This window comes from Aquila chrysaetos, chromosome 10 (genome assembly GCF_900496995.4).
Source record: "Aquila chrysaetos chrysaetos chromosome 10, bAquChr1.4, whole genome shotgun sequence".
NCBI classification, from domain to species: domain Eukaryota; kingdom Metazoa; phylum Chordata; class Aves; order Accipitriformes; family Accipitridae; genus Aquila; species Aquila chrysaetos.
Window position 1 is genome coordinate 27,394,581 of NC_044013.1, and position 26,403 is coordinate 27,420,983.

The 26,403-nt window shown below is 44.8% G+C and overlaps 2 protein-coding genes across 10 annotated transcripts in view; one reads left to right on the forward strand and one right to left on the reverse strand.

The window, feature by feature from the left end:
* NEU2 (neuraminidase 2) overlaps positions 1-17,818 on the reverse strand; it is a 31,282-nt gene extending 13,464 nt beyond the window's left edge. The window contains exons 1-2 of one of the 3 annotated variants that reach the window (XM_041126837.1): positions 17,768-17,818; positions 12,042-12,162 (exon numbers count right to left, since the gene is read on the reverse strand). In XM_041126837.1, coding sequence (XP_040982771.1) covers positions 12,042-12,112 — 71 coding nt within the window. In that variant the 5' untranslated portion in view covers positions 12,113-12,162; positions 17,768-17,818. Of the gene's footprint in view, positions 1-3,064; positions 3,074-11,109; positions 11,201-12,041; positions 12,163-17,767 lie in introns of those variants that run through there. The other 2 variants (XM_030028433.2, XM_030028439.2) reach the window with 2 other exon arrangements.
* NGEF (neuronal guanine nucleotide exchange factor) overlaps positions 42-26,403 on the forward strand; it is a 53,304-nt gene continuing 26,942 nt past the window's right edge. Inside the window, exons 1-5 of one of the 7 annotated variants that reach the window (XM_030028426.2) lie at positions 42-331; positions 8,092-8,151; positions 14,860-14,971; positions 25,105-25,287; positions 25,404-25,513. In XM_030028426.2, coding sequence (XP_029884286.1) covers positions 301-331; positions 8,092-8,151; positions 14,860-14,971; positions 25,105-25,287; positions 25,404-25,513 — 496 coding nt within the window. In that variant the 5' untranslated portion in view covers positions 42-300. Of the gene's footprint in view, positions 332-8,091; positions 8,152-11,174; positions 11,443-13,336; positions 13,582-14,859; positions 14,972-22,365; positions 23,987-24,147; positions 24,198-25,104; positions 25,288-25,403; positions 25,514-26,403 lie in introns of those variants that run through there. The other 6 variants (XM_030028425.2, XM_030028427.2, XM_030028430.2 and 3 more) reach the window with 6 other exon arrangements.

A 26,403-nucleotide genomic window follows, 5' to 3' on the forward strand; every position in this document is an offset into this window, starting at 1 on the left:
CTGTCATTAAGCCTATGGCACAAGCAGTGCAAAGGACGTTCAGGGCATGTTTGTACTAACTTATCTGGGTAAAGGGAAAGCTGATCCTTTAAATTATATTTGCTGTGACTCTGGAAACTGAGCAAACAAAGTCTGAGGGAAACTTCACTCTCAAGCAGAACTGACAGAAGGTACGAGGACCGAAGCTCAGGGATCTTCTGTAGGACACACCTGCCTCAGGATTCACAACTGAATTGCAAATCTCTAACAACCTGGGGAGTTTAGTCCAGACTTGTTGGACATACCTCATCCCGATGGCAAATGAGAGACTGGTTCAGCCCCAGATTGTCAGGTGAGTAAAATCCTACTCTGGGGGGATGCTGGAAGAGGAATGGTCTGAGGAAGAAACCTCAGGCCACAAACAAAGGCACAAATCCAGTGCCCGAGAAAGAACCGACTTTGCTCTACAAGCAAAGTCACACTGAAGGAGTCCTGTGCAACCCAGAAAGAGCACAGCCTTGACACTGTTGAAATACTGGCTGACAGAAAGGAGAGACACCATTGGCACAGCTTGACAGGCATGAAAACCACCACAGGGAGGAAGCCTAGTCAGAGAGGAGACCCAGCCTGCACAGAACGGGCATTAATGTGACAAACTAAACAGCAAACATCCCCCAAACCAACCAAGTAACCAAACTGTGTGCCTTTTTCCAGGGGCAGGACAAGTTGTGATTTTTCCTGGCAAACGTTTAGGTGTGATCTTGCTTTAAAAAATATATATAAATAAAATAAAGACACGAAATATGAAAAACAGCCTGTTTTCCTCCTAACACCAGGCTGATCCTTCCCCTTAAACGATCTTTCCTTTCACTCTCCGGAGACCAATTGCTGTGTATCCAGGGTAGCTGTGAACTCTGTCCCAGCAATTACGTATATTTTAAAATGCACAAAGTAAACAGGGACTCAGATTTCATAAGAACAAACTAGCTTTTGAGATATTGAACTATTGACGGATTCAACCGTTATAGTGAAGCTGCCACTTGCAGACCTAGTAGAGAGTAGGAAATTGCACTAAAATAATGAAAAAAATTTAAAACCTTTTTGCTGAACCTGCAAAAAGGACTAATTGGCTGACATTCATTATAAGAGATGGACATAAGTTTTATTCAGATCTGGTTTTCTCCAGACTGGAATTGGGACTGATAAATCCAATCCACTTTAAGACCAACTGTAAATACAGGAGTATGTGTGAAACACCAGAGTAATTGCCAGAAAAGAAGAGCCCAGAGATAAAGAACCCATTGTCCCATACTGCTATAATTCAGAGAGGACATTTGCAAGACAATGTAAAATACTTTAACTACATAATTACCATTATCTGTCCCTGAGTATATTGCCAATGCCTGGGGTTTTCACTCAAATTCTCCTTTTGGAAGTAGCTTGTTCTATGATTTCTATAGGCAATTATCATTTTTCCCACAACAGTGCCAGGAGGCAATATTTCATGTTTCCAAGCAGCATCCCATGGAAGCAGCCCCATTAGATCTAAAATAAGAAAAACTGACAAGACTCAGTAAAACCTGAAACAATCTAGAAACCTCATCTCCTCCCCGCCTTCTCTTTCCTAGCCAAAATAATCTTTGAAACAGATTGTCTATGAAAAAACAGGTCTAGCAGGTTACTCAATCCGCAAAACATGGACTTTGCTATTCCAAAAGGGAGTAATTCCTGAAACAAGGACCTCTTCTTAGGAGAAATTGCAGCCAGCTCAAATAAAACTTCGGAAGAGCAACAAGGACACTGAGGAACTAGAAAGCTAGACAAAATGCCTGCTTTTCACTTGGGGACAGAAATGTAGGAAATATCAAATGAAAAATAACCAAAAAAGGGAGAATGCCCAAATTGGTTCATTTTTTCTTTAATTACAGTATTGTCCAGATCTCTCTTGAATCCGTCAGGCTATCTCATGTCATGCTCTTGTACTTACACCGAGTTCCTGCTCAAGTAACTTAGAAGAAAAAAGACTGTGGAAGAAATACAGGAGTATTCATAAACTACAGTATACCACTCCCAGTCTAGAGATGGGGAACTAAGACTCAGAAAAATCCCTAACGTGCTCAAGATTGCCCAGGGAACTGCAGCAGAGCTGAGAAATGACATCTGCTCTCACAGGACCCGATTCAGTGCCACAGCCATGAGATTCACTACCCTCATCCCAGCCTTCCTCTTCCTGTGCTTAAAAACTGGGGATGAAGAGGAGGGTAACCACTGCTGTTAGAAGGAAAGGTCTGAAAGGAAAGGTTTGCCAATCTTTCACAGCACTTGGGTAAAGTGAGCTAGAGTTATGTTTGAGGAGACCATGTCACTTGTTTGACAAAAAAATGGAGACTTACAGTGGATGCACATGCAGCCAGAGAGCACTGCAGGTGTTTCTGTTTTTCTACAGTGCAATGCTGTCTAGCCCCGTAGCTGGCAAACTAGAGGCAAGTAGGGAGGGGCTTCTGGATGTGATTGCCTAAGCCCTGAGCTAGTACCCCAGTACTAGGACAGAAGAGACTGCTCTGCATTGGGAGCCTGCAGTCCTGCAAGCTTCCTTTCCTGCCAGGGTCCTCTGCTGGGGTTAAAAAGAGCCCTTCTGGAGGGGAAGTTTCCATGACTGATGCTGTTTGCTGCACAGTTTCCAGAGTTGTCTATCAAATATTTTCCCTGAGTTACTAAAGACATGTGCAATCAGAGTAACAGGCTATAATAGTATCAGCTTATGTCAGGTTTGAAATTAGCTGAAATTAGCTTGATGCAATTGACAAGGATAGCCTGGCACAGCAGCACTCCAAACCTGCCTGGCATTTCAAACCAGTAGAAACCAGTCTAACAGGGTTCTGATGTCTTACTGACTTCTGGCTCCCTTGCAGCTACAAATTTGCAAGCAGATTTAGCAAACAGGCACTCCTTGGACCCTCCACCCAATAACCACTGAGGGAGGAAAAACTGAGAGCTCTACTATTCCTTGATCAACAAAATCAGCTGCCTTCTTTCCCTGCTTCTGTATGGAAGCTTTCAAATAAAAACCCCTTTGAGTTCTTACCTCTCTGCAATTCAAATAACCACCCATGCTCATTTCTTCCATAATAAGTGTCTCACATGCAACCAGCAAATCTAGAAATAAAAGTGGATATCATTATATTTTTCCCCAAGAGCAGCACAGGTATTGCCTGCCCTAGGGACACTGGGCCTGAGTCTGTCTTGAAAAGCTTCAACCAAGACATTGGCTAACATCTTCTTCTAAGTATCCTGGCATTACTAAACCTCTCTGCTTTCAGCAAGGCATTATGCCCAGGACATTATTTCTCATACTGTGTTCTTGAATAAACCATTTCATCACAGACTAAACTTTCTATACCCGAGTCCTTTATTTTAAGTGTAAGCTTTATGTTGCATATTCTTTCCGTGGCTAGAAAGCTTCACATGTTCCAAAGAGAACAGAACAAGCAAAAATCACAACTCGCATATGCAACCCTGTAGAACAGGAGAGATTGCCAGGCAGACCGCTGAGGGCCACCTTGTGTACTTGCATAGTACACCGGTATCTTATGCTTCGAAGCTATGTCCTGTGATTTGCAACTAGCCCTGAGTTGATAGCCATGTACTTCCCCCAGCCTAGGAGATGCAGTGATTTGTTTTTTAATTATTCACTTACCTTCCAGGGATAAGCCTGGAAAACCTCATGAGTTTTAGACCACAGCTACTTAGCAACAATTTCACTAGTATCTTCTAAGCAGAAATAAGGAATGTGATGGCATCAGGGGCTACGACATATCATAACCAGCAGGAAAAAGGAAAGGGGGTTCCTCTACAAGCAGGAGTTCTTGTTAGTATAGAGAGATATGTCAGTGATATCAGAGGAAAAGGATGAGTTTTAGACATTTTACTTCTCAGGACTCTCAAAATCTTCAAGCAAGGATGTACTTTCACCATTGCATGTGCACTAATTTAAGGAAAGGAATAAAAACAAGGTCAGGTTTTTGTTTAATTAGTTTCAAGAGCTTATAATGAAAACCAGAGGGCTTGCAGATTTCCACTTCTACTCTTCTGTAGGCTTTAAAAATTAGGTTGATTCCCCCTACACACCTGGAAAGCACGTGTGTGTTTAGATATGCATATATCTGTGTACATATACACACATGTAGAGCAGCTTCAGAGGGGGAATTCTTTAACATTTTAGCTATAGCCCACAGCTATGTCTACTACATGAGACCCAGGGAATGAAGCATGGAATGCAATGGGATTGGAGGGCTGGACCACTCTAAGATACATGGATTGAGCAGAGATGACAATTATTAGTGGCATACAAAAAAGCACACCTTTTAATAATTATTTTTGAATTGTAAAGAATCAGTAAACAGTCAAAAAGATAAATTGTGCTGGCAGCTGAAAGATATGCAGTTATTCAGTGTTATTCATTAAGTATAAATTGATATATATGAGTTAATTAACACAAAGTAGCTGCTAAAAATACCCCGTGTTTCATGCAGAGAGAATGGTGTGAAGGCATGTATCCTCTTCTGTTAAGTGTAAGTAACCATTTATAGGACACACTCATTTTATGTCTATGTTTACACATGTATGCTTACCTCTACCCATAAAAGGCCCCACAATGCCAGACTTAATTCTGGAAACATGTTTAGATCTAGCAAGGCCACTTGAGTAATTTTTAGCCATTTTAAATGTACTGGTTTCTCTCTCCAAGCCCCATTCACTTGGTCTCACAGTGTCTAAAGCACATGGCTTTGGACGCTATATTAAATTAATCCAATGTATTTATTTTTAGTCTCTGTAGTGTTCCTAAAACAGGTTCTCTGTAACATAGGTGCAAGACATAAAGGTTTTATTGTCACAAGCATGTAATGAACTGCTTAATTCTCTCTTGGTTTTGCTTGCTATAAATAAGGTACCATGACTAAATCACGGCAGTAAAACCATCCTGTTACCTTTCTCACCTGAAAGACTATCTTGAAATCGGAGTGGTTCTATTAGGACTTGTGATAGAATTCAATCTTATTTACAAAATAAGTACAAAATGTTTGTTTTCTGGAAACATGTGAGGTCAAACAATTTGATATTCTTTCAGCCAACATCCCCAAACATATTGTCTACTGTGTCTCACTTTCTGGTCAGTCTGTTCTCACGCTCCTCCTGTTTTTCTCCACTGCTGTGCCTTAATCAAATAATAACTTGGCCTTGCACCTAAATAGTTCAAATTCCTTTGTAAAATGGCCTGTACCTTGCTTTGGACAGCGACATGTGCTTAACTGTCTCTTGCCACCACCTAAAAGAAAGGGTCAGGATTGTTAACACTTCCAAGGAGGGTTATCCCAACCAGTAACAATGAAAACATAAATATACATATAGTCAGGCAGCACAGGGCCCTGAGGGTTTTAGGTTAGGGTGTTACCATGCCCAGCTGCCTGTGCATCCTTCTGCTGGAAGTTAGTACCCCTGTAGCAGGGGTGGCTCAACAGGACACGTGAGAGTGCCTCACTCACACTGGCTTTAAGTCAGTGCATTAGCTTAAACCACTGATGAGGCTAAATGAATTCATAGCTACATCTGCTGAGAGCTAAATCTGCCAGAGCCTAGGGCTGAGTCTGTGGGTGTTACTATTCCCCTGACTCAGACAGAAATATCTCCCAATGCAAATGCAGGCCTGAGCCTGTGTGGAAGCCCAGTGCCTTCAGCGGGGCCCACCCGCGCGTGGCACTCCTTAAGGGACTGGCACCCATGTGAGCAAGAACGGCAGCTGATGAGTAAGGCCTGCTGCTGGATTTTGGACTGTGCCCCATCCCAACAGAGCTGGTTTCGCCTCATTATGATGCAGAGTGAAATAGTTTAGAGATGGCATTCCACTCCACTTAAAACCAAGGAAGAGAGGGAAAAAAATCAATGCCTCATACATGAGCAGGGATGTAATGGGGGAATGATGGTGGTGGGAGGCAGAAATTTATTATCAGTTTGCACAAGACTTTCAAAATAATTAAAGCATTTTAGAAAGAAGCTGGTAAGATGCAGCAAAATCAGCGTTTGCATGTACATTCAGATTGTATTTAAAGAAGAAATATTAAAGGAGCCATGTTAACTGCGAGGGCTTGAAGACAAAATATTGACTTAAAAGAGCTCCACCTGGTTCATGAAATGTATATGAAAGGTGCATCCCTACATTCAGCGTGCAAAACCTTCCAGAGGAGTCATTGATAGGGCTTATACTTGAAACAACTTCAACACATAAAAAGGAAGAAAAGATTATATGACCTTCTGCCTTTCTACAGCATAAAAACCCTACGGCCAAGACTAATTTCTGCATTGAGCCCCAAAATTTTCCACTGAGCTATACATAATTTAAAGGGGCATCTAGTCATGGATGGATTTAAGGTGATGGCAAAACTAACACACTATTAAATAACTCAGTGTAGGGGTTCATTGCCCTCTATGCTGAAAGCACCTGCCTGCCTTCTGCTGGGACACAATCCTTGCATATTTTGTGTGGCCACTCAGGCACATAAATACAGTTATCTTGTCCCTGGTGGTGGTAGGGACATGTTACACAATCAGACAAGGGCAATTCATCTTCTGTGACTGTATGCCCTATATAGAACAACCATACAGTCAAGTTGTATTCATACCTGTTATTTGCTGCTTTGAAACATCCCCGAGTTGCACAGCTGGAGATTTCAGGCTGTCTCTAATATTAATTAAGCAATCTTCATTACCCTTCCAGACTAGGCAACAGCATTGTATAACATTGGCAAATTGAGCATTTTTAATTTCAAAAGCATTAAGTGTACTTTAAGTATATACCTTCTTACTACAGTACATAACACTTTTCAGTCAGACAATACCCTTCCCCATTTTAAAGGGGAATTAGGAAGTTAATGAAGCACTGGATCCACCAGCAAGCAGAGCCACTAGTCTCATGCTAGTGCACCCCTTCTATTGCAGGGAAGGCTGAGTGCAGGGACCCAGCTAAGTCCCACACAAATGATTGCCTCATGGTGGTGGAAGGGAGCATGTGGAAGAAATCCTCCCAGAGACAGAGGCTATCAGCTCAGGGCCAGTACCAGGCATAACAAAATAGCTCATTACTCAGGGCGGCAAATTAACCAGGGGCAGCAAAGTGGCAATGATCCAGCTGCCTGCTCTGCTGTGCTGGAACCCTGCAAAACTGCTGCTGAGAGAGGGGTCAGGGCGTGTGGAGCAGCAGGTTCGGCAGTGAAAGGAGGTGGCTCTTCCCAGCAGCTAAGGCACTGCTTGCACCCCTCCTGCTTCAGCAACAGCTGAGGCAGCCAGCCTGACTTTCCAGGGCTGCCAGCCCCCAGCAGCTCCCTCTGCTACCAGTGCCCACTGGGGCTGCCACCAGCAACAGACCACACAGTCTGCTTCTACCACAGTTTGTGCAGCTGTGCCTGCCTGGCATGTCTTGGGATGAGCAAAAAGGGAGAGATGATCAACTGGTGCTAGAACATACCTCCTGCTCCACACTCCCGGATCAAACTCTGCCCAGACTAAACCCATTTGAAATACTTGCAGGTCTACGCAGCTGCAATCTCAGCTTTCAGGTTGCAGCTTCTGCTACTAAAAACATTCTTATCTTTGATTAGATCTAACTGATTAAAAGGAGTTGCTTTTTAGATACACCTGATACCCTTTGAATCCCTGTCATCCCACTCTCTTTCTACAGTAGGGACCAGCAGTTAGGTGTTGGCATCCACAGCCAGACCATGCCTTGCAAACACATCCAGTCCCACCCTCCCAGAAGCAGCAGTGGTGCCTGTTTCCCACACACATCCACGTGTCCAGGTCCACACTGCTCTAGGAACCTCAGTCCCTTTTACACTATTTATTAGCATTTTACCTAACAACCCCAAGTTCAACTCCTGTTGTACAGATTCATGGCATTTGCTGGTAAATGCCATTTTTTCACATTGGCAAGTAAAATTTCTATACAGTCAAATTCCTGGAGGCTGAATTATGTGTGAGTCAAAATGCATATCTCTAGTGTTGCTGTATGTGGATCATTTGCTGGTTTTACTGTTGTCATCTTTCTCTCCTTCCCTACAGACTACTACTTTGGTCTTCTTGAACTACGGGGAAATATGTTTGCCTGCAAAGCACATTCAGGTAGGTGGTGACACTGCAGCAAGATGTGTGATCTCAGGATGACATGTGAATATACATGGGATGGGTTACTCCTGATGCAAGACCTGGCACTCACCTACCTGTGACTATAAAAGGTGAATACCTTCTTCAAAAATTCACTACAAATACTCAGACAGGGATAGTTATGGTCCACACCTGCTTGAATCATTCATTCTCTGTCACTGAATAGCTTGACTGCTACCAGAATAATGTAATACTAAATTTGAATGTATCCTTTAAACTTATCCCTAGTTTTTAATACACGTAAAGCAACTGCAAAATCCAGGACTATTCGATTGACGTATCAGTAAATGGTTTCTCAATGATTTCTTAGAGTATCAATTTTGGAATCGGAAGCATTGCCTTCAGAAATACATTCTGTTCTTGAACTCTTCACTGAAAAAAGTAAAAAAATATATATTTTTTATAGCCACCATAATAAACAAGTGCCCCCTCACCCCTGCCTCTCCTGGAAAACATGGAAGTCTTTCTTTCTCTCATGCACTGCTATATTCACTTCTGGTCAAACACCTTGTTTGCTACGGACTGTTTGGTAGCCTGACAGCAAACTAACTGTTCAGGATGGACACCTTTCATTCCTCTGATGGACCAAAAAAAGAGTATCTGGCAAAGATAACTACAGTGGTTTCACAGGGCTACTGAACAAATAGTTACGTCTTTGGGCAACCCAGCTGAGTGAGTTTCACTTAGCCATGCAGAAGGCTCCTTCTCTACCAAGTATCTTTGTAAAAGCCCAACAATGACATCCACGTACTTTCATATTCACCAGGTAAGTGAAAGGGGAAAACAGTCTTCTCCATGCATGCATGCACTCCCACACACACAGGTGCACATCTATTTGCCTAATGATTCCTTTGGAGATTTACATGGTTTTGAAATTACTTCTGACTGGTGAGCAGCTCCTGTGAAAACTTTAACTCACCTTTCAAGAAAACACCAGCAGCAATTTGCTAAGCATTGCAAATTATGTCAGCATTGCAAAGGCCACAAAAGAGAGACAAGTCTCTGCCCCAGTCTGAGTAACATGGACAAGGGGTGGCCACTCAAAGCACATAGGAACTTTGATACAGAGGAGATTTTTACAGGTTCATCTCCTCGAGCGGCAAGGCATAAAACAGTTTATAGAAGAGAATAAATATAAAATAAGTGACCGTTAGAGTTTAGGGTTAGGAAGGATTATAGGTGTAATATTAATTGTGGTCCAGTCAACAGAAATGCTTCCATCACAGTTGCAAGGATCAAGCCTTTGGGGATTTAGTCGTGGTACAGTAAGAAAAGCACAGGAAAAGAAATAGCCCCTTCTTTCTTTTCAAGCTGTCTCCAACAGTAGCTGTTTTTATTTCGCTGTTCCACTGAGCCACAGAAACAGAAACAAGATTAGTGAATCTCTATACCTCAGAGTAATTTACAAACCAAACTTAACACCACAACCAACAAATGGGTCCTTCATACACTTCCAGTAACACTGGAAACAGTCCCACAGCAACCACCAGTTCCAAACAGTCCAAAAGTCTTGGCAGAGTTGAAGTCAGGATCCAAATTTAGCAGCTATGAGCTGCATGCTGTGGTTCAGGTTATGAAAGGAGAAAGCAGACTTTCTCGTCTGTAGAGCCAGGAAGCAAAACAACTCAGGCCCAGTGCATGATTTCAGGTAGTGACCCTCCCTTTATAAGGGTAAAACATAGGGCCGTCAAAAATTCTGGAAAGCAGAGGATACACAGATGATGTCCCAGATGTCCCAAATGTCCCTGATGTCCCAGGGTCAGCTGGAGTGACCCTGAGGGCAAGCAACAAAAATGTGTTCATAGAAATTGCAGAAGACCCCGAACAAAAAATGAGACACTTACCTTCTAGAGTATCTTGTATACTGGGTATACTGTAATGTAACAAACCGGTGGTACATATAACTTCTCAAAACAGCATCTAATGACTAATCCATAGCACTAATATGTGCCCTTCTCTCAGCAAACTGTCAATTTTATATTTACATTTCCTATACAGCATCTTTTCCTACTATTCATGATAGCCGCATCAGTCACAAAATCACATTGTGTACTTAGAAAGGCTTTGACAGCTGTAAGAATTCAACAAGACAAAGCCAGGAGCGAATGCTTAAGTAGTCAGTTCACATTTTACCCAGTCTTGCAAAGGCTGAAGGATCAACTGCTGTTTTGCTGTTGTAGTGATTTGCTTCCTAAAAATGCTTGGGAGTACTGGCATAGTCCATGTACTGACACACAGAGCAGCAGGACCCCTGTGCTGAAGTCCCTGTGTCACTGGGGGGGTACCTTGGCATTTGAGGGCAACTCTGGGAAACAAAATAAAGTCTTTGTGCTTGTCTCTTCTACCTTCACTTCTCAACAGTTATGGGTTTTTCTTCACTTATCTGCACCACAGGAGTGAGTGCTGTTAATAAGTATTAGAAGACACCCAGCCCCGTAAAAGGCATTAATTCTTCTGTTACAGGGAGAAGTACACAGACAATAGACAGATTAACAGTGCTTTCTCTTCAGCTTTTACTTCCTATTCCGTAACATTTTCACCCTCAAAACCAAGGACATGGCCATTACCTGTATCCACTCTAAATCAACTCCTAATGTACTGCTCACAAGTGACAAAAGGGAGTGGTCATCAACTGAGTAAATACGACATTTTTCCAGTAACATCTGTAGCACTACAATGTGTCATAGCAGGACAACCTTGAGCACGTCAAAGCAACATTCAGGACATTAGAATAAGGCTTGTAAGATGATGATCTCATACAAAAATTCCTGGAAAGTCCCCATTATCCCAAACAGATGAGGCACTACAGCCTCTGAACTAACCAGAACTTTGTCCTCCCTTTTCCTGTTTTGTTGTGTTTTGTTTATCCGTCTCCAGTTCTAATTCAAATAAAGCTGATGGAGTTGTGGAGGCTACCTGTCTTCTGCTGCTCTGCTGCTGATCCATCGTCTCAGTTGCCATAGAGACAAGATCTGGAAGCCATGGATGGGCATGGAAGAGAAGCCGCCCGCAGACTTTCTGCCGGTCGGCTCCGGCAGGGCCTTTCTCAGCAGGTACTGAGAGAGTCAGGTTCAGTCTCTGAAGGTGAGGAAGAGTCAGAAGGTGCTAATCCAGTGACCCACGAGAGGGACTTGCACACACATTACATTGCCATTCAAAGAAATTCCAGGTACTACCGGTCCATGAGGCTGCCGAGCAGAGAGAAAAGAAAGACTTCAAGAGAGGCAGTGCACATGGGGCATGCTACAGGTGAGTACTGACCCAAACAGCATTATGCTTCCTTTTCCAGTGAGATTAGGAACTATAGGAGTCGATGAGATTAGAAAAGGGGCAGGGAAGGTAGAAAGCGGCTCAGTGGTCAGCATGTTACAGAGCACCCCTGCCCTATGGCACAGCTGGCAGAGGGGTGCCATCCTTCTTTGCTCAGCTTAGAAATGCAAAATGGTTGGATGTTTAAACATGCTTCATAGCAGAGAAACTAAACAAATGTGGGACTCTGCTCTGCCACTACTCCGGTCTCTAAGAGAAAAATAATTTAAACAGGGAAGGACAAGAAGCTGTCAATGAAGTAGGAAATTCTTTAGCATACAGAAAGGACATACTCAAAAGTAGTGAGATCACAAGTAACTGTATGGCAAGCTGAGCGGCATATAGAGAAAACTGCAAAAACAGAGCAGTACGTTTAGGGACCAAGCCTGTAGAAATTGCAATGGACCGTTATGAGAGGGGAGCAAGACTTCTCTGAAAATGCAGTTTCTGCCACCTTGCATTGAAGACAGCTGTAAGAAACACCTAAGATCCCTTTGAAATAGGAGGCTGAAATAACAGGAACACCATCCAGAACATACATGCAGTCAGCCATGGCTTCAGTAGAAATGGAACGAGTTGGCTTTCTCTGAGTATGAACAGTACAGAGCATGACTGCAAGGCCAGGATTTCACTGAGCTGGCACCTTGTCTGAGCAGCTGTCTGTGAAAGAAACGAGAGAAAGATATGAGAAGCTGAAGAGAGAGCCAGGAAAGGAGCTATCGCAACACACTCAGAAGCACTGGAAATGGCTGCAAGAAAAAACTGGAAATGGTTTTAATCTAAATACTCAATGAGAGAGACCTGGAACTGTGAACACAGAAAATGCCCTTTGCTTCATCTCCCAGGTGTTCAGAGAACCTCCTTGTAAATAAAAGGAATTGCAGCAAAGATACCTATCCTATCTTCAGATTGTAATCTAACAGAAACAATGCATTGGACTCTGAACTTTGGCTAGCTGCATGAGTCAAAATGATACAACTCCTGATGTTTGAGTGCTATGCAAGCCACTGAAAGCTATTGCTTTGTTATGCAGTAGTAAAGCACACCGCTTTAGCCCCTGAAAGCAAAGTTCTCTACAAAAACAAAGAACAGACATCCTCCACCCCAAAATAAAGGAGTTCTGGGAAATGTCCCCAAGAAAACAGGTGTCTCCCGCCTGCCTCGCCAAGGGAGCCACGCTATTTCAGCAGTATAAAGGCCCATTCAACCCCGTGGCACGGACAGAAGGAAAGTTCCCTCCCTTCTCCAAGTTTCCAAGCAGACAGCAGCAGAGCAAAGGGCTCCTGTTTAATATTCTGCTACTGTTGCAATGAGGTTTCTGGATAAACTGAGCATCGCCTATGCCAGAGAAGAACTGCTCTCCACCCTGCCAGTGCAGCAGCAGGACCAGAGCAGAGCTGTCCTCTCACTGTCTTCGCACAGCGCTGCTGCAGAGCAAGCACAGAAGAGACTCTCTCCTGCTCCCTGAGCATCACAGCGTCCAGACGGCTGAGGAGGCCCTCTTCCCTGTTACCTGCTGGTGCCACTGCAGCAGGACCAGCACAGAAGGACGCACCTTCTTCATATATCTGCAGCATCACAGCATCAGGAGAACAGCACAGGAGGACATGCCTCCTGTCTAGCCAGTGTCATTGATGAAGGACAAGCTAAAAGAAGGGCTTCTCTCTTAGCAGATCATTAGAGCATCCACAGAAGCTGACCTGCACTTCTCTCCTACACACCCCTCTCTGTGTCACCACTGCTGAAACAGGATCTGTTCCAAACAGGGCTTTTTCTTCCATATCTGCAATTATTCAGCAAGACACATTGGGAATGCTTCTTTTCTCCAGTCTGTACAGCAAGACCTGGGCTAGGAGCAATAGCTCTTTCTCAGTATGACTGTAGAAAGTGCAGCTCTGAGCTGCAGCTTTTAAATTCAGCTAGGACTGTGTAAGCAGCTCTTGGCTACCCTCTCCCTTCGCTCCACTGATTCCATCCCCTCTCCCTGAAACTGGACAGCGGGTGCTTCTACACCAGCCTCATTTGTAGCAGGAACTTCTTCTGACAGCATTTGCTGACGTGCATGGAAGCAAGGGATGGGTGAGATCTTTTATCTTGACTTCAAACCCATTTGAACAGCAGCTATCCAGGAGTCTGACTCAAGCTCAAATGTTAACCTGCTCTCATTTTGCTTAGGGAATGACTGGGGGTGAGGAAAGGGAAAGAAGAAAGGAAGAGAGGGAAAGATACAGGGGAAAATACAGAGTAGGATACAAAACGGGAAAAATAAAGTCTCAAGAAATGAGAGCACAAAAAATAATTTAAAAGAATGTAAATCCATCAGAGAGAAAGGCTTGTATATAGGCAGCCTTTGCACCAGCCTAGCCTTGGCTTAAAGCCTAGGAGCTGTAAAACATAATAGATGCTTTGCTTTAACTCAAAAAAGAGTTTGTGTTTTTAAGCAATCTCCTCTGACAGAAGGATAAAGTGTTTAAACTATTCAAAAGGCAAAGAGAATAACTCAAACTAGCATTTCATAAGCCCTTGGCACTGTTCTAGGGAGTTTTGGAAGTCTGGATTTCACCCTTTCCCTCTGAAAATCCATAGCATTGATTAAAAGGGTGCATGAGAAACCAGCTTCAGTCAGACCATTGACCTGCCTGTGCTGTCACCAGTTTGAAATGCAAACAGAATTATGACTTAGACCAAAATATTTCTAATAAAAAACAACAAGGCCATTTATCAACAAGCCTCAAACAACAGGAGGTTTCATTTGAAAAGTGAGATGCATCCCCTCCTGCCAAGTACTGCAGTAGTAAGACATGGACTTAATACAACTTTGGCTCCCTGTGAAAGGATCAGAGGTTCATCTGAGGGAAATTGGAGAAACAATTAAAAGTAAAGCTCCTGTCTCACCCTAATCTAGCCTTGATTTATCCAGTAAACTGAACATCCACTATGTGCCTGAAAGCAGAGCAGTAATGAAGCCCTGACTTGGGAAAACAAATACTGGCATGCATAGGCACACACAGCTAAACCTTTTCTGCTTAAAGAATTGCACTGAAAATCACTAATGTTGGGACCCAATTTTAAGTGGTGACACTGCTACTCGCATACATAAGAACTGATTTCGTATATCTACCTTCACCTTTTCTCAATTGCATTTGCAGCTGTGACAAAGGCTGTGCAATCTTGCACTATGTAAGCTTATGACACTTCAATCTTGTTTGAAAATTCAAGCTAAAATGTAGCCATTTTTGTGTCTGTGATCTTCCTGTTGCCTTTGGTGTACGCAAACCACTACCTACAGTAAAAGTAAAGATGACCCTTAAGAAAACAACTGTTTTAACACCCTCTTGGCTTCCTCTTATATCACAGGTTCACTCAAAAACAACGAGCCCATCAAAGAGCCTCTGAACGTTTTATCTCATAAGGGATCACCATCTCCAGTAAACTCTGATAAGACGTTAGACGAACTATGGATCCAAAGGTAAGGAAATGCACACGAAGGGTATTCAGCATGCCTCCGTGGAAAAATATAGTCAGAGTGGTGTCAGAGCAAGAATGCTTGTTTTGGGAAGGACAGCTGGACTAAGCTATAGCTCTGATCCATGCCTTCTCACCTTGACTCATAGTGCTGGTTTCCGTCTTAATGATATATATCGTATAGTACTAGCATCATGGTATAAAGGGTCTTATCAGTATGAGTTTGGAGAAGACAGTGAAAGAAAAAGGGGGAACAAGAAGACAGTGGGGAAGATGGAAAAAAGGGGAATGTGATGTAGGATCACGCAGTGGTGTAAGCAAAGTGTGCAGACTGGTTGAGAGAATAAGGAAAGCCTGTGGGCTATTCCCTATGGAACATCCCAACATAAGGGTGATCGCATTCTCGGCCTTCCCAGAGGGCTCTCCTGAAGCCTTTTATACAATCCCACATGGAAAACAGGATTTTATAGCTGAAGAAGTAGCTACAAAGATGGTTTCTAAAGTATTCTGACTTTGTTTGCTGTTTACTTTGAAGAACTGATGGGCAACAGAGGCTTTCAGTGAGGTAGCCCTTTTTGGCTTAAATCCCTCAATGACCTAGGTCCAGCAAAAGGTCCTGATCCCACAGCCAATAAGTTTACATACATCCCATTAATTTACCCTCACCCCTGCTCTCTTGCCACTGCAGCCAGGCAGAGAGAGGAGCAGCTACCTAGCCTTACATTTTCTAATATACAAGTGAGGTATTCTCTGAAACTTCCTTTCCAGCTCCTCATCTCTTTTGTGTATAACTATGAGATAGTCCCTACTTGTACTGTAGAAGATCAAGCTGAAAGTGCTAAACACTTGCCCTCCAAAGGTGCACGCATTATACTGCACTGTGTGGTCCTAAGTACTGACCCTAATTGTGTTGGTGTTATGCATAGCGCTTTTCCAGGCACCTTTCCTTATGGAGAGGACTCCAGTAAAAAAATTTTAGCCAAACTGTCAGGTTGGATTTAAATAAATTAATTGGCCTGGCTAAAATTTATTGCCCTTTGGCATTAAACTGAGCGTATGAAACTAGACAGTTACAGTCTGCTGCGATGTCAAACCCATCTGTCTTTCTCTCCTTGTGGCATAATCATCACTGTCAGTCTCTGACATCCTGACACCACCACTTAGGCAGCTCTAAAACATGAAAATTCTGATTCTCCCTGGAGCTGGAAACAATGAGCCAGTGCTGGGATTCAGTTTTATCAAAGATGCTGCTGTGCACAGAGCTTGACAGGTCAGTACAGGTTCTAAGTCATGTGTCTGCCAAAAGCAGGCAATGCTGCTGAGTGGCATCATCTCTTGAAACTGAGCAGAGAAATTTGACAGAGAAGGAGATCAGAGTTCCAGCTCAAACTGAGCCCATGGACTTCCCTTCTCCAAAAGATCAGCTGTAATTTATAAGAGAACCAGTAGAAATCTGCATTGTGAAAAGTCTGCAGGAACCTAAGGATATTGCCATCATTTGCAGTAATCACTATTCTCCCCCTTCTGTTGGGAAAACAGGCCATTGTGCAGATAAGACATCTAAAATATTATCACTGGTCTCAAGAAATGCATTTAATCTTTCCCCAAAAGAATAAAACTGGTACCTGTCAGCTAAGAGTTCTTCTGAAAGCAGAAGCTAGCAGTTCTACAGAAAGGAGAGTAATAGGCACCTCTGACCAGCACTGGGAAGGTCCACAGGGTTCTCAGGAGTAAATCACCACAGTCCTGACGGCAAGTGGGGCATCCGTGCTGCATCTCTTCATGTTCAGCAGCATCCTACAGCAACTATGTAAATGCCAGGGCTGGGCAGGCACAATCCCTTCTCCTTGCATGAAGATGACCAGCAGGTCTGACACAAATGGGTTCTTCACAGGTAGGGATGTCACTTTATATATGACCATGCTACATGATTTAGGACAGAGAGCAAACACATCTGGGGAATGTAGTAAACAGCTCAGGAAGAGGAATCATTATCTGCATTGTACTCAGAAGGGATATGGACTTTAACACTCTGATTAAGGAAAGGGACCATAGGCTCCTTCAAACCCACCGGTGACTTGAATCTGTGTGCTATTCAAAGCTCTGAGAATAGCAGAGTAGTTCATTGATCTCAGAACACTGATGTCTGAAAACAAGATGACCTCACACATTACTGCTGGTGTTCCAAAATCTGCCATATGCCCTCCATAAGATACTTCTTAAGAGCATTTTTATGCCTAACTATTCTTAAATTATTTTTTTTCCATGATCTTTCTCCTGTGTGATTCCCAGCTCCCCCTAAGCACTCTAGAGTTCTCCACAACATCCCATGGCTCCCTCCTAGTCTTCTGCATTGTACAAAGATGCAAACCCCTGACATGACAAGCTGCTTCCTGACAACTCAGATGACTTGCTGTGAACATTTCAGTGCTGAGCTTCTAGCACAACTTCTGTTTTTCAGATTAACCAGAGCCAAAGACCTAGAAGGAACCGAACTCAACAAAAGCTGCTCTTTCCCACAGTGACCAGTCCTTCCAGCTTCAGAGTGGCAGCAGTTGTGCAGACTGAGATCATAGAAAGCCATCACAGAAAAACATCCATCCAGGGTGTCCATCCACAACTGTCAGCCTCAGCTGAAAGCAGCTCCCACAGAGACCAGAAAATTAGTCATTTCAAACCCTAGAAAGGAGATTCACTAATCAGTGTCTACCCTATTTTACCAGCTAAATAGGATGTTGAATTCTCTTCATTTCTAATGCAATACAGATATTTTAGCAGCATAACTGTATTATTTACCTACCATTTCCCACTGAGTCAGATTCCAAAAATGGTATGTCTTTATTATGGGCCACTAGATACAGTGGAAGAGAAACTCAGTGTGAAATTTCATGTTGCAAAGCTCACTGCGAGGTCATTGGTCTTCCAGTGCAGAGCAAACTATTTCTTTAGGCTGGTTATGAAACCTCCAATTCAGAGAAATGAGGATCATCTAAAAATCATTTGATTACATTTGATCTGAGCTCAAAGAATAGAAGTACTACAACAGTGAATACAAATAGTCACCTTCAGCAGCAAGAGAGAATCTGACTTGTTTGAATTAATGCAATCACGTGTATTAGAAACAGTACACATGTAAAATAGCATAGCACTCTGAAGGATGCTTGTGTGAATTTGGGTTAGCATCCCTCTCAGCACAGCAGTCTTTGTCCTGGGCAGCAGAGGGCACTGCTTTTATAGCCTGATTTAACTAGAAAAGCAGAGAAAGCCTCTAGAGAGGCTAGAACCTGTATTGCAAAAGGTCCTATACCATACTCGAGCAGTTTCTTTCTACTTAGAAATAAATTTCTTACAGTCACCTCTTCTCTATGCTGCCCAATGGTGCTTCAATTTGCAAGTGGTGAAGTCAGGAATAGCTGGTGCAAACACATGTTAACCAAACCTTTATACTTTGTCACACTACAACAATTTTTTGCTCTTTTAGAGATAGATGATAGATAGATAGATATAGATAGATAATGTTTTTCCTATTCCTCTTTCTGTACAATCTGAATCTTAAAAAGTCTAAGAGCAACAGTATTTGCAGGGAGAAGAATTTTAAAAAATAACAAATTTTCAGTAAAAATAGCTACTGTAGGTATTAAAATGCTATTACTGTCAAAATCTCATATTTCACAGGATCATACAGAATAATAACCACCAACATACACAATTCTAATTAAGTATCCTTCCACCATGCAGCCAATGGAGATCCCAATCCCAGTCTGCCCACCTATTCCACCCAGTCTCTGCTTGTCAGGTTTTTCAGCCCAGTCATGGTTTCATTCCCTGGCAAGGTCAAGGCTTTGCCCTCTAGCTCTCCCAATCTGATCTGCTTCATCTGGACATACCCTGACCCTCAGGTTCTCAACCAATCTCTTTGTTTCACTCCTTTTCTATCAGCTTCAACTTGTAATTCCCCACACAATTTCCCAGACCCATGATTCCTCTCTCCTCCCTCCTGTGGCTCATCTCAGTGTCCTGCCATTCCCCAGGTTCTTCACCCTTTGGTTCCTCATACAATCTTACTCTCCCACCCCGCCTTCTAGCTCCAGTGCTACATTTTACAGCCTTTTCCAACTCACCATTTCCTGAAGCACCCAGCTGTGGGTGAGTCCTCTCTTCATAGGAGTCTCCTAGTCCAGAAGTACACCCCTCCCTCTCCATGCTTGAGTCTTGCTCCCTCTGTTTTTCAGTCAAGTAGTTTTCTCATTGTGCTGCCTGGACCCAGCACAAGGATCACTGAGGATACGGCAGAAACGGCCTTTATTCACAGTGCCTAGAACTGGACCAGGCAGTTTTTACAGCTGCAATATCAGAAATGTTTCTCTCAGCCCTGAGCAGGGCACACGTTCTCTCCATGGCCAGCAGCTCAGGCAGGGATTTTAGACGCTAAAATCTAAGTCTAAAGTTTGTGTGTATTGCAGAGAGTGGAAAAGGGCCTATAATTTCTAATGGATTTTCCCAAGTGTGGCAAAGACAAAGCACTGGCAAACCCTGAATTTCAACTCGTATTTCAACAGAAACCAAAGCTTCTCAAAGGATAGAACGCCAGGTTTTCTGTTTTCCTTTAACAGGGATCCAATAATATTTTCCCAAGCATAAAAAATTGCTAATTGTTTTTAATATATAAAAAATAACCTGTCTGTGGCAGATGGTCGGTAAGTAAAAATGTAACCCTGATGATTATGAGCATCAAAAGGTTAGAAGCACCTAAAGGTAAGGATCTGATAATAGGAAGTTCTGAACATTTCTTGTTATCAGTAAGGCTGCCAGCCCCAACAGATATAATTAAGGTATTTTGATGAAAGCTTAAGGAGGTTCAGGAGAACAGATGTGCTCTTGCCCTTTAGGATCTAAAAATATTAGGGATGAGGAGTTCCACTTATCTTCCACTAAAAAGTCAAAAACCAGGAATAAAAATTGCACAGACACACCCACTGTCAAAAGCACTGCTAAAAATCACACGTGAACAGAGAGAACCTGAACGGCATGAACCTGGAGTATGAAAATATCCTTGACTAGGTATAACATTATTCAAATCTATTACTAACTTCACACTTCTCTACAAATTTTGTTAGCTCAGATTAAAACAGTGCTTCTTACCTCATCTTGTGGCCTTTCTTGGTGTGAAACTCCCACTAACTAGAAGGATTTGGGGAATTTTTCATGAATAAGATATGCTGGACTGCCTCTTCTCTTTTTAGTTTCTGGACGAGGAGGTCTAATTTCTAAAAACTGCTATAAGAGAATATTAAAAAAACGCATTTCAATGTCATTTGAAAACAAGCTCTTCACACAGCTTTATTCTAAGGATTACTTTTGAGTTTAGGTGCACATAAGAAATCTTAATTCAAATGATTAACCATTTTTCAAAATTACTAGTGCCTGAAAATACAAGCCAAGATTGGAAATTCATCCCCCAAACATAACTTAAATGAGATAATTGTAATAAACTAATTATAAACTCACACCAATTATCACATTTTTAATCCAACCATGGATCAGGTCAGCCAACATCTAAAATCTTTTCCAACAGCAGTACAGTGAAGCTGGGAACAGTCTGCAACCACAGGAACCCCTTCTTTGTGAATGTATGCAAGCTCAGACCCGTTCTCCTTTGCCCACAGGGAGCTGAACCATGGTTACGCTCATGTCACCAGAGCATGGCCATCTAACGATGGCCATGAGGATCATTTCTAGTGCCTGCCTGCTTGGGGATCCTAAGAATTCCAGAGACAAAACTGTGCTTTGGTCTGTCAGGGTGTTGCATGACTTCTGTCACCAGCAAGAGCACAGGGCACTCAGCACCATTTGTGTGATGCTGGGGTAAGATTTTTAACTAGTTGCTTTAATGTATGTTGTTCTAGTAGTCAGATTCTTTCTTCTCCCCTACAACTAGACAGAGAATTATAGGATGAAATACAGGGGTTTTGGTCAGAAAACTGATTTGTCATGATGAGATTCTACTGATTTTGATGATATGGGGGAAAGCTGTTTAGGCTCTGTATCAAATTCATTGTTGATAAGTGAGAGAGAAAAGAAAACCTCCTCCAAACTCCTACCCAGATGGTTAAGATTAGTTGGAGGGGGAACTTCTCCCTGAGCCTGCAGTTCCACAGCAGTGTAAAATAATCCAAGGTGGCACTGCCATGGTCCTGCCATCCATCTGTATGTCTGCCACCTCCGCTATGCTGGCATTTGCATTGAGCTCACCCTGTAGTGAGACAACCCAGACACACACAAAGCTAGTTCTAGCAAAAAAAAAGAATCATTTTCCACCAGTTTAACTGCCCAAACTTGCCCACCAAGAATAAGATGAGCGTCAGCAGTGGCATAAAAGTGGAGGTAGAAATCTGCCTCAAGGAGTTGAGTGAAAAGTGGAATTGAGCAGCTAGGTCAGCTTAAACTGCACACAAAGTCCTAATAATTGCGGAAGTAGGGAGGAAGAAATAGGCAGCTATGCCAGAGCTATTCTGCTTAGCAGAAATAGTCTAGCATTGACTCACCTAAAGTGGTATCTGGTGAATAAGGCATTCACCAGGTTCAAGCACCTTTCCCAGTGACCAGAGAAAGCAGAGCAGCTCCAGGAAGAGAGACTGATCCACCCTGGAACAGGCAGTAACATGTGGAATGTGAAGGAATGACACAGCTGTGACTCCAACCTGGAACCCCCACACCCAGCATGAACATCCCAGCCACCAGACAGCTGTGAGAGAATCAGTTGTTTGCCTGCCTTCCTTTTTCATGACAAACTTTGAAAGCTTCGTTTTGCCCCCAAACAGAAAAGCAAGATTTAGAAAAACACAACAATTTTTGTAGGTCAAAAATATCTCCTTCTCACTAAATATCATTTTTTGCTCTGGTTACAGAGCGCTGGGAACACTCTGTCACCTCACTTGGGAGAAAAAGTATTTCTCGGGCACTTGTTCTGTTTACAGGTGTATGTCAACATGAAGTATGAGAATAAGCCTGGAAAGGAAGAAAGAGCAACATTTTTGAAAGACCAAATTACAATTAAAAAGAAAAAAGTTCTAAAGAAAGGAAAAGTAGACTATTAGTCACTGCTACACAGTGGAACAGATCTGAGACACAAAAATACAAGCTGTGGCCTCCCATGGCCACAGGGGGCATTTCACTCCCAGCTGGTGTTCTCACCTCTTCATAGCTTCCAAGATTTTCATTATCGTTATTACTTTTACTGATCCTTTCGGGTTTTCATCTCAGACCAAAAGTGAAATTATTTTGAAAAATTTGAAGGAAAAAGGAAGACAGGCTGGATCAAATTACCAGACAGTTATGGGATCCTGAAAAGATGCTTTCTATTTTTGAATGTTTTTCCTAACATGACCAGATGCTTTTTCTAATAAGAAATTTCAATTTGCAACAGATTTAACCCTTAGGAGTGAAGCAATATGAGGGGTTAGAATCTGTTACTCTCAAAGCATACTTCCGAAACTTTTTAAGTAGATACATCCAGAAGTTATATTTAGATATACATTCACTCTAGCAGTGTCAGTAAGAGCTTATGCACTGACTTCCCTTTGTATGCTAAGGAGAACTCCTCACTGCTCTTGGTCCTTCCCTTTAGAAAACTGTAAACAGCATCCCCACTTTTCCAGAATTCAAGATAACGAAAAGGTTCGGTACAGTTAATGTCCTCCCTCCCCCCTTCTAAGAAAGAAGCTTTTTAGCATCCTACCCACTTACTAAAACCCTTGACAGTATTCTTGCCCTGGCAGCCAGCCACCAAAACATCAGTCATTAGGCAGAGCTTCAGATAGTCTCTGCTGCTTTATCCCTTCTACAACGTTTTGGCAGCCCCCTCACTTACCTGTATCCCCAAACCCCCTAGTCCCAGTGTTTAATGGCTGATAACCCACTTTCATCCCATATTGACCATCTACTTCATGACAATCTCCCCCCCCATACAGCCCCAGCTGTCAGGCTCTTCTCCTCCTCCTCTCAGTGCGAAACAGGCTCCAGCTCTCACCCTCACCCTGATTTTTCTGATCGGTTGTGTGGTCCTTCCGACCTCCCAGTCTGGGACTGACAGTCTTCTCTGAGTCCTCAACGACATTTTCAGCTGTTTTTCTCTCCCGTTCTGCCTCTTAATAACTTAAGGACTGAGCTCTCAAGTGTGCTGAATCGAGATCTAGTTCACATAAGCTGAAAGAGTTTTTCTGAATGTATAGTCATGCGCTGATTGGAAGCTATCCTGATATATCATTTAGCAAATACAATATAAAAATGATAAAAAGGGAACCATTTTACACATAGAGACCAACACATGGGGTTTATGTTGTTGCATAAATTACGTTATCACGTACAGAAAAAAACCACGGTTATTTATGCACAGGAGAAAGCGAACATGAGGAATAGCTGAGCATTTTCTGACTGTTAACTCCTCAACTGCATCAATTGCAATGTGGTGCAGATGACGTTTTTTTGCTGAGGGTTACTAACGTGTAGGGAAGAGCTGCACCCAGCCTGTCTGCAAGCACTCGAACGGATCTGAGGGTGTAACCGTACTCTGGAGCTCAAGAGGATTTATCCCTGAGGCAGAAAAACAATTACCTGAACGAAGACAGATATAGATCATTGAGTACTGAGATACTTACTGCCTAAATGAGACATATATCCTTATGGAAGTAGCGACGCTAAGGAGGGGGAGACGGGGGAAATGACCTGGGTGCAAAGCCCTGCCGGAGGAGGAGAGGAGGATAGCAGTCAATCCTGTGGGGTAATCAAGGGTGCAGTGCCCGGCAGGAGGGATTAGGCTGAGTTTCCCAGTTACAGTCCTCCATCTCAGGGTTTCATTCCCAGAGAAGAAATGCACCATATGCACCAGATCTGGAAGCAGCTCAGGAGAGCCCCCCTCTCCCACCCCCTTTTCTCCCTCAAAGCCCGTGCCAGCCACACATAGGCAGAGAGGTGCAGGGGATGGGGGGCAACGCTATGCCCCGGGTCTGAGGGAGGAGAGGTCAGTGCCAGGGCAGGACCCCCTTCCCGCTGTGGGGTGGCTGTGCATGGAGGAGAGGAGCTGGGGCCCGTGCTGGTGCATGGGGTGGGATGGGGTGTGTGGGTGCTTGCTGGGGGAGGGTGCCTTGCTGGGGAGGGAGGGAGGGGTTGGAGAAGGGGCTTCCCTGCATCTAGGGAAGGAGCCTCTCTGCAGGAGAGCAGGGGGGATGGAGGTAGGGGGGCCTGTGGAGGTGGGGGTCCCTGGGGCAGGGATTGCTGCCTTTTGGGGGGGCCCTTGTGGAGGAGGGAGTCAGCCTCCCGGCGGAGGAGGGACCTGCGTTGGAGTGCTGGAGGGGAGCTGGGGGGCTGAGGAGGTCTCTGCGGGCAAGGGTGCCAGGCACAGGGTGGGGGGCTGCAGAGGGTCGGGGACTCTGAGAGGGGAGGTTGTGAGGCGGGGGGAATCTGAGGGGTCTGTGAGGGCTCAGAAAGGATTTTGGATGCTCTGAGAGGGGCTGTGGGGGGCTCTGAGGGGCTGTGGGGGGACTCAGGGGTCGTGTGGGAGCCCTGAGGGCTGAGTCTGGGGGACTCCGAAGGGGCTGCGGGGGGCTCTGAGGGAGCGGGGTTGGGGAACTCTAACAGGCTCTGGGGGGTCTTGGAAGGGATTTGGGGAAGACTGAGGGGGCTCCGTGAGGATTCGGTAGAGCTCTGTGGGGCCTCAGAGGAGATACGGGAACACGGAGAGGGGCTGCGAGGGGCTAGGGAGCTCTGAGGAGCTTATGGGGGCCCGAGGGAAGGTTCTGAGAGGATTTTGAGGGGTGTCTGTGGGGAGAATCTGTGGGGATGCCTGAGAGGGGGCTCTGTGGGGATTTTGGGGGGGAGAGGCCAAGGGAGTTCTGGGGAGGTTTGGGAAGGCTCTGAGGGGATTTGGGTGGAGAGCCCCTGAGGACGCCTGACAGGGGGTCTGAGGGGTGGCTCTGAGGGGACTCTCTAGAGATTTGGGGGGGGAGAACCCATGGGGACGCGGGGGGGGGGGTGATCGTCTGAGGAGAGGCTCTGAGGGGGCTTGGGGGCTCAGAGGGTCTAGAGGGGCTGCGGGGGCGCCCCGGGGGCGGCCGCATCTCCCCTCTCCCTCCCGCGCAGGCTTCTGCCTTCCTACCCCCGTTACCGTGGCAACCGCCCGGGCTCCCCCAGCCCCGCGCCGCCGCCGCTGCCGCCGGAGCTGCTCGGCAGCCGCCTGCCGCCGCCGGCCATGGAGCTGCTGGCCGCGGCACTCAGCGCCGCCTGCGCCCTCGACCAGGACGGGTCGGCGGGACCGCCCGGCAGGTGAGCGGGGGGGGTGGTGGATACTGGGGAGGGGTGCGAGGGGCCGCGGCCGCGGCCGGGGGCGGAGGGGCGCGTCCCGCCGCCGCGGCTGAGGGTGCCTCCGCCCCCCCCCACAGGGAGCCCCCCGCGGCCGCTGAGGAGAGCCCCGCCGCCGCCACCGCCGAGGCGCCGCCGCACGCCCACCCCATGACGGCCGATTCCTGGAGGAACCTCATCGAGCACATCGGTAAGGAGCCGTCCCCCGTGGAGGGGATCCGGTCGGGGGGGGGAGGGGGCGTTGTCCGACGGCCGCGCTCTCCCACAACTTCGCCGCTTTTGCCGTTCCCCGCACTCGCGGCAGCACAGCAGCCCCTAGAGGTGCCGCCGCGGCGGGCCGGGCCGCCGCCTCCCACCCCCCTAAACCCCCCAAACCAGCAGCATTTAGCGAACGAAACCCAGATCTAAACCCAAGCGGTACATGGCAGGAGGGAGCCTCAGGCAGGGGTAAGGCGGCTGTGTTGCGGGAACCCAAGTGTCCTCGCTGGGAAAACCTCTCTCTGTTGGTGTAAAACCTAGTAACCATGGCCTTAGCGGTGGCTTTTTGCTGTCTTTAGGGGCAGCAGGTTTGCACGCTGCCTGGCAGGAGATTCAATGGTGTCGCTGAGCAGCTTTACCTCTGTTCATAAATAACGATTACTTCTTGTAATTACAAAGCAGTTAATCGTTAAGGCTACAGCCAACTTTCTGCTGAAATCTGATTTTCCATACTCAAAAAGGCATAAGATTAAAGTATTGGGTCAACTATCCTGTTGGATGTTAGCTGTATGCAGTGGGCTCAGCGTGTATTTTTAACAGCCGCTGGTGTAGCATTTGCAATGGAGGAGTAAGTTATTTTACCATTTGTGGTCTCTTTGTAAAGGCAGAGTTGAGGTTATCTGGGTGGCTGTGGAGGAGAAGACTGTTACGCTTTTGCTCTTGTGGTATTTTTTTGTTTTGTTTTGTTTTGTGGGATGCGGAGAGGACCTTCACAGCTTGTTTCTTGATTTCCCACATCTGAATTGTGACATTCCTCAGAGAGGTTTGGGTAACTGCAAAGTTAACCCCCATCTTGAGGCAGGTTTTATGGTGGGAATATAG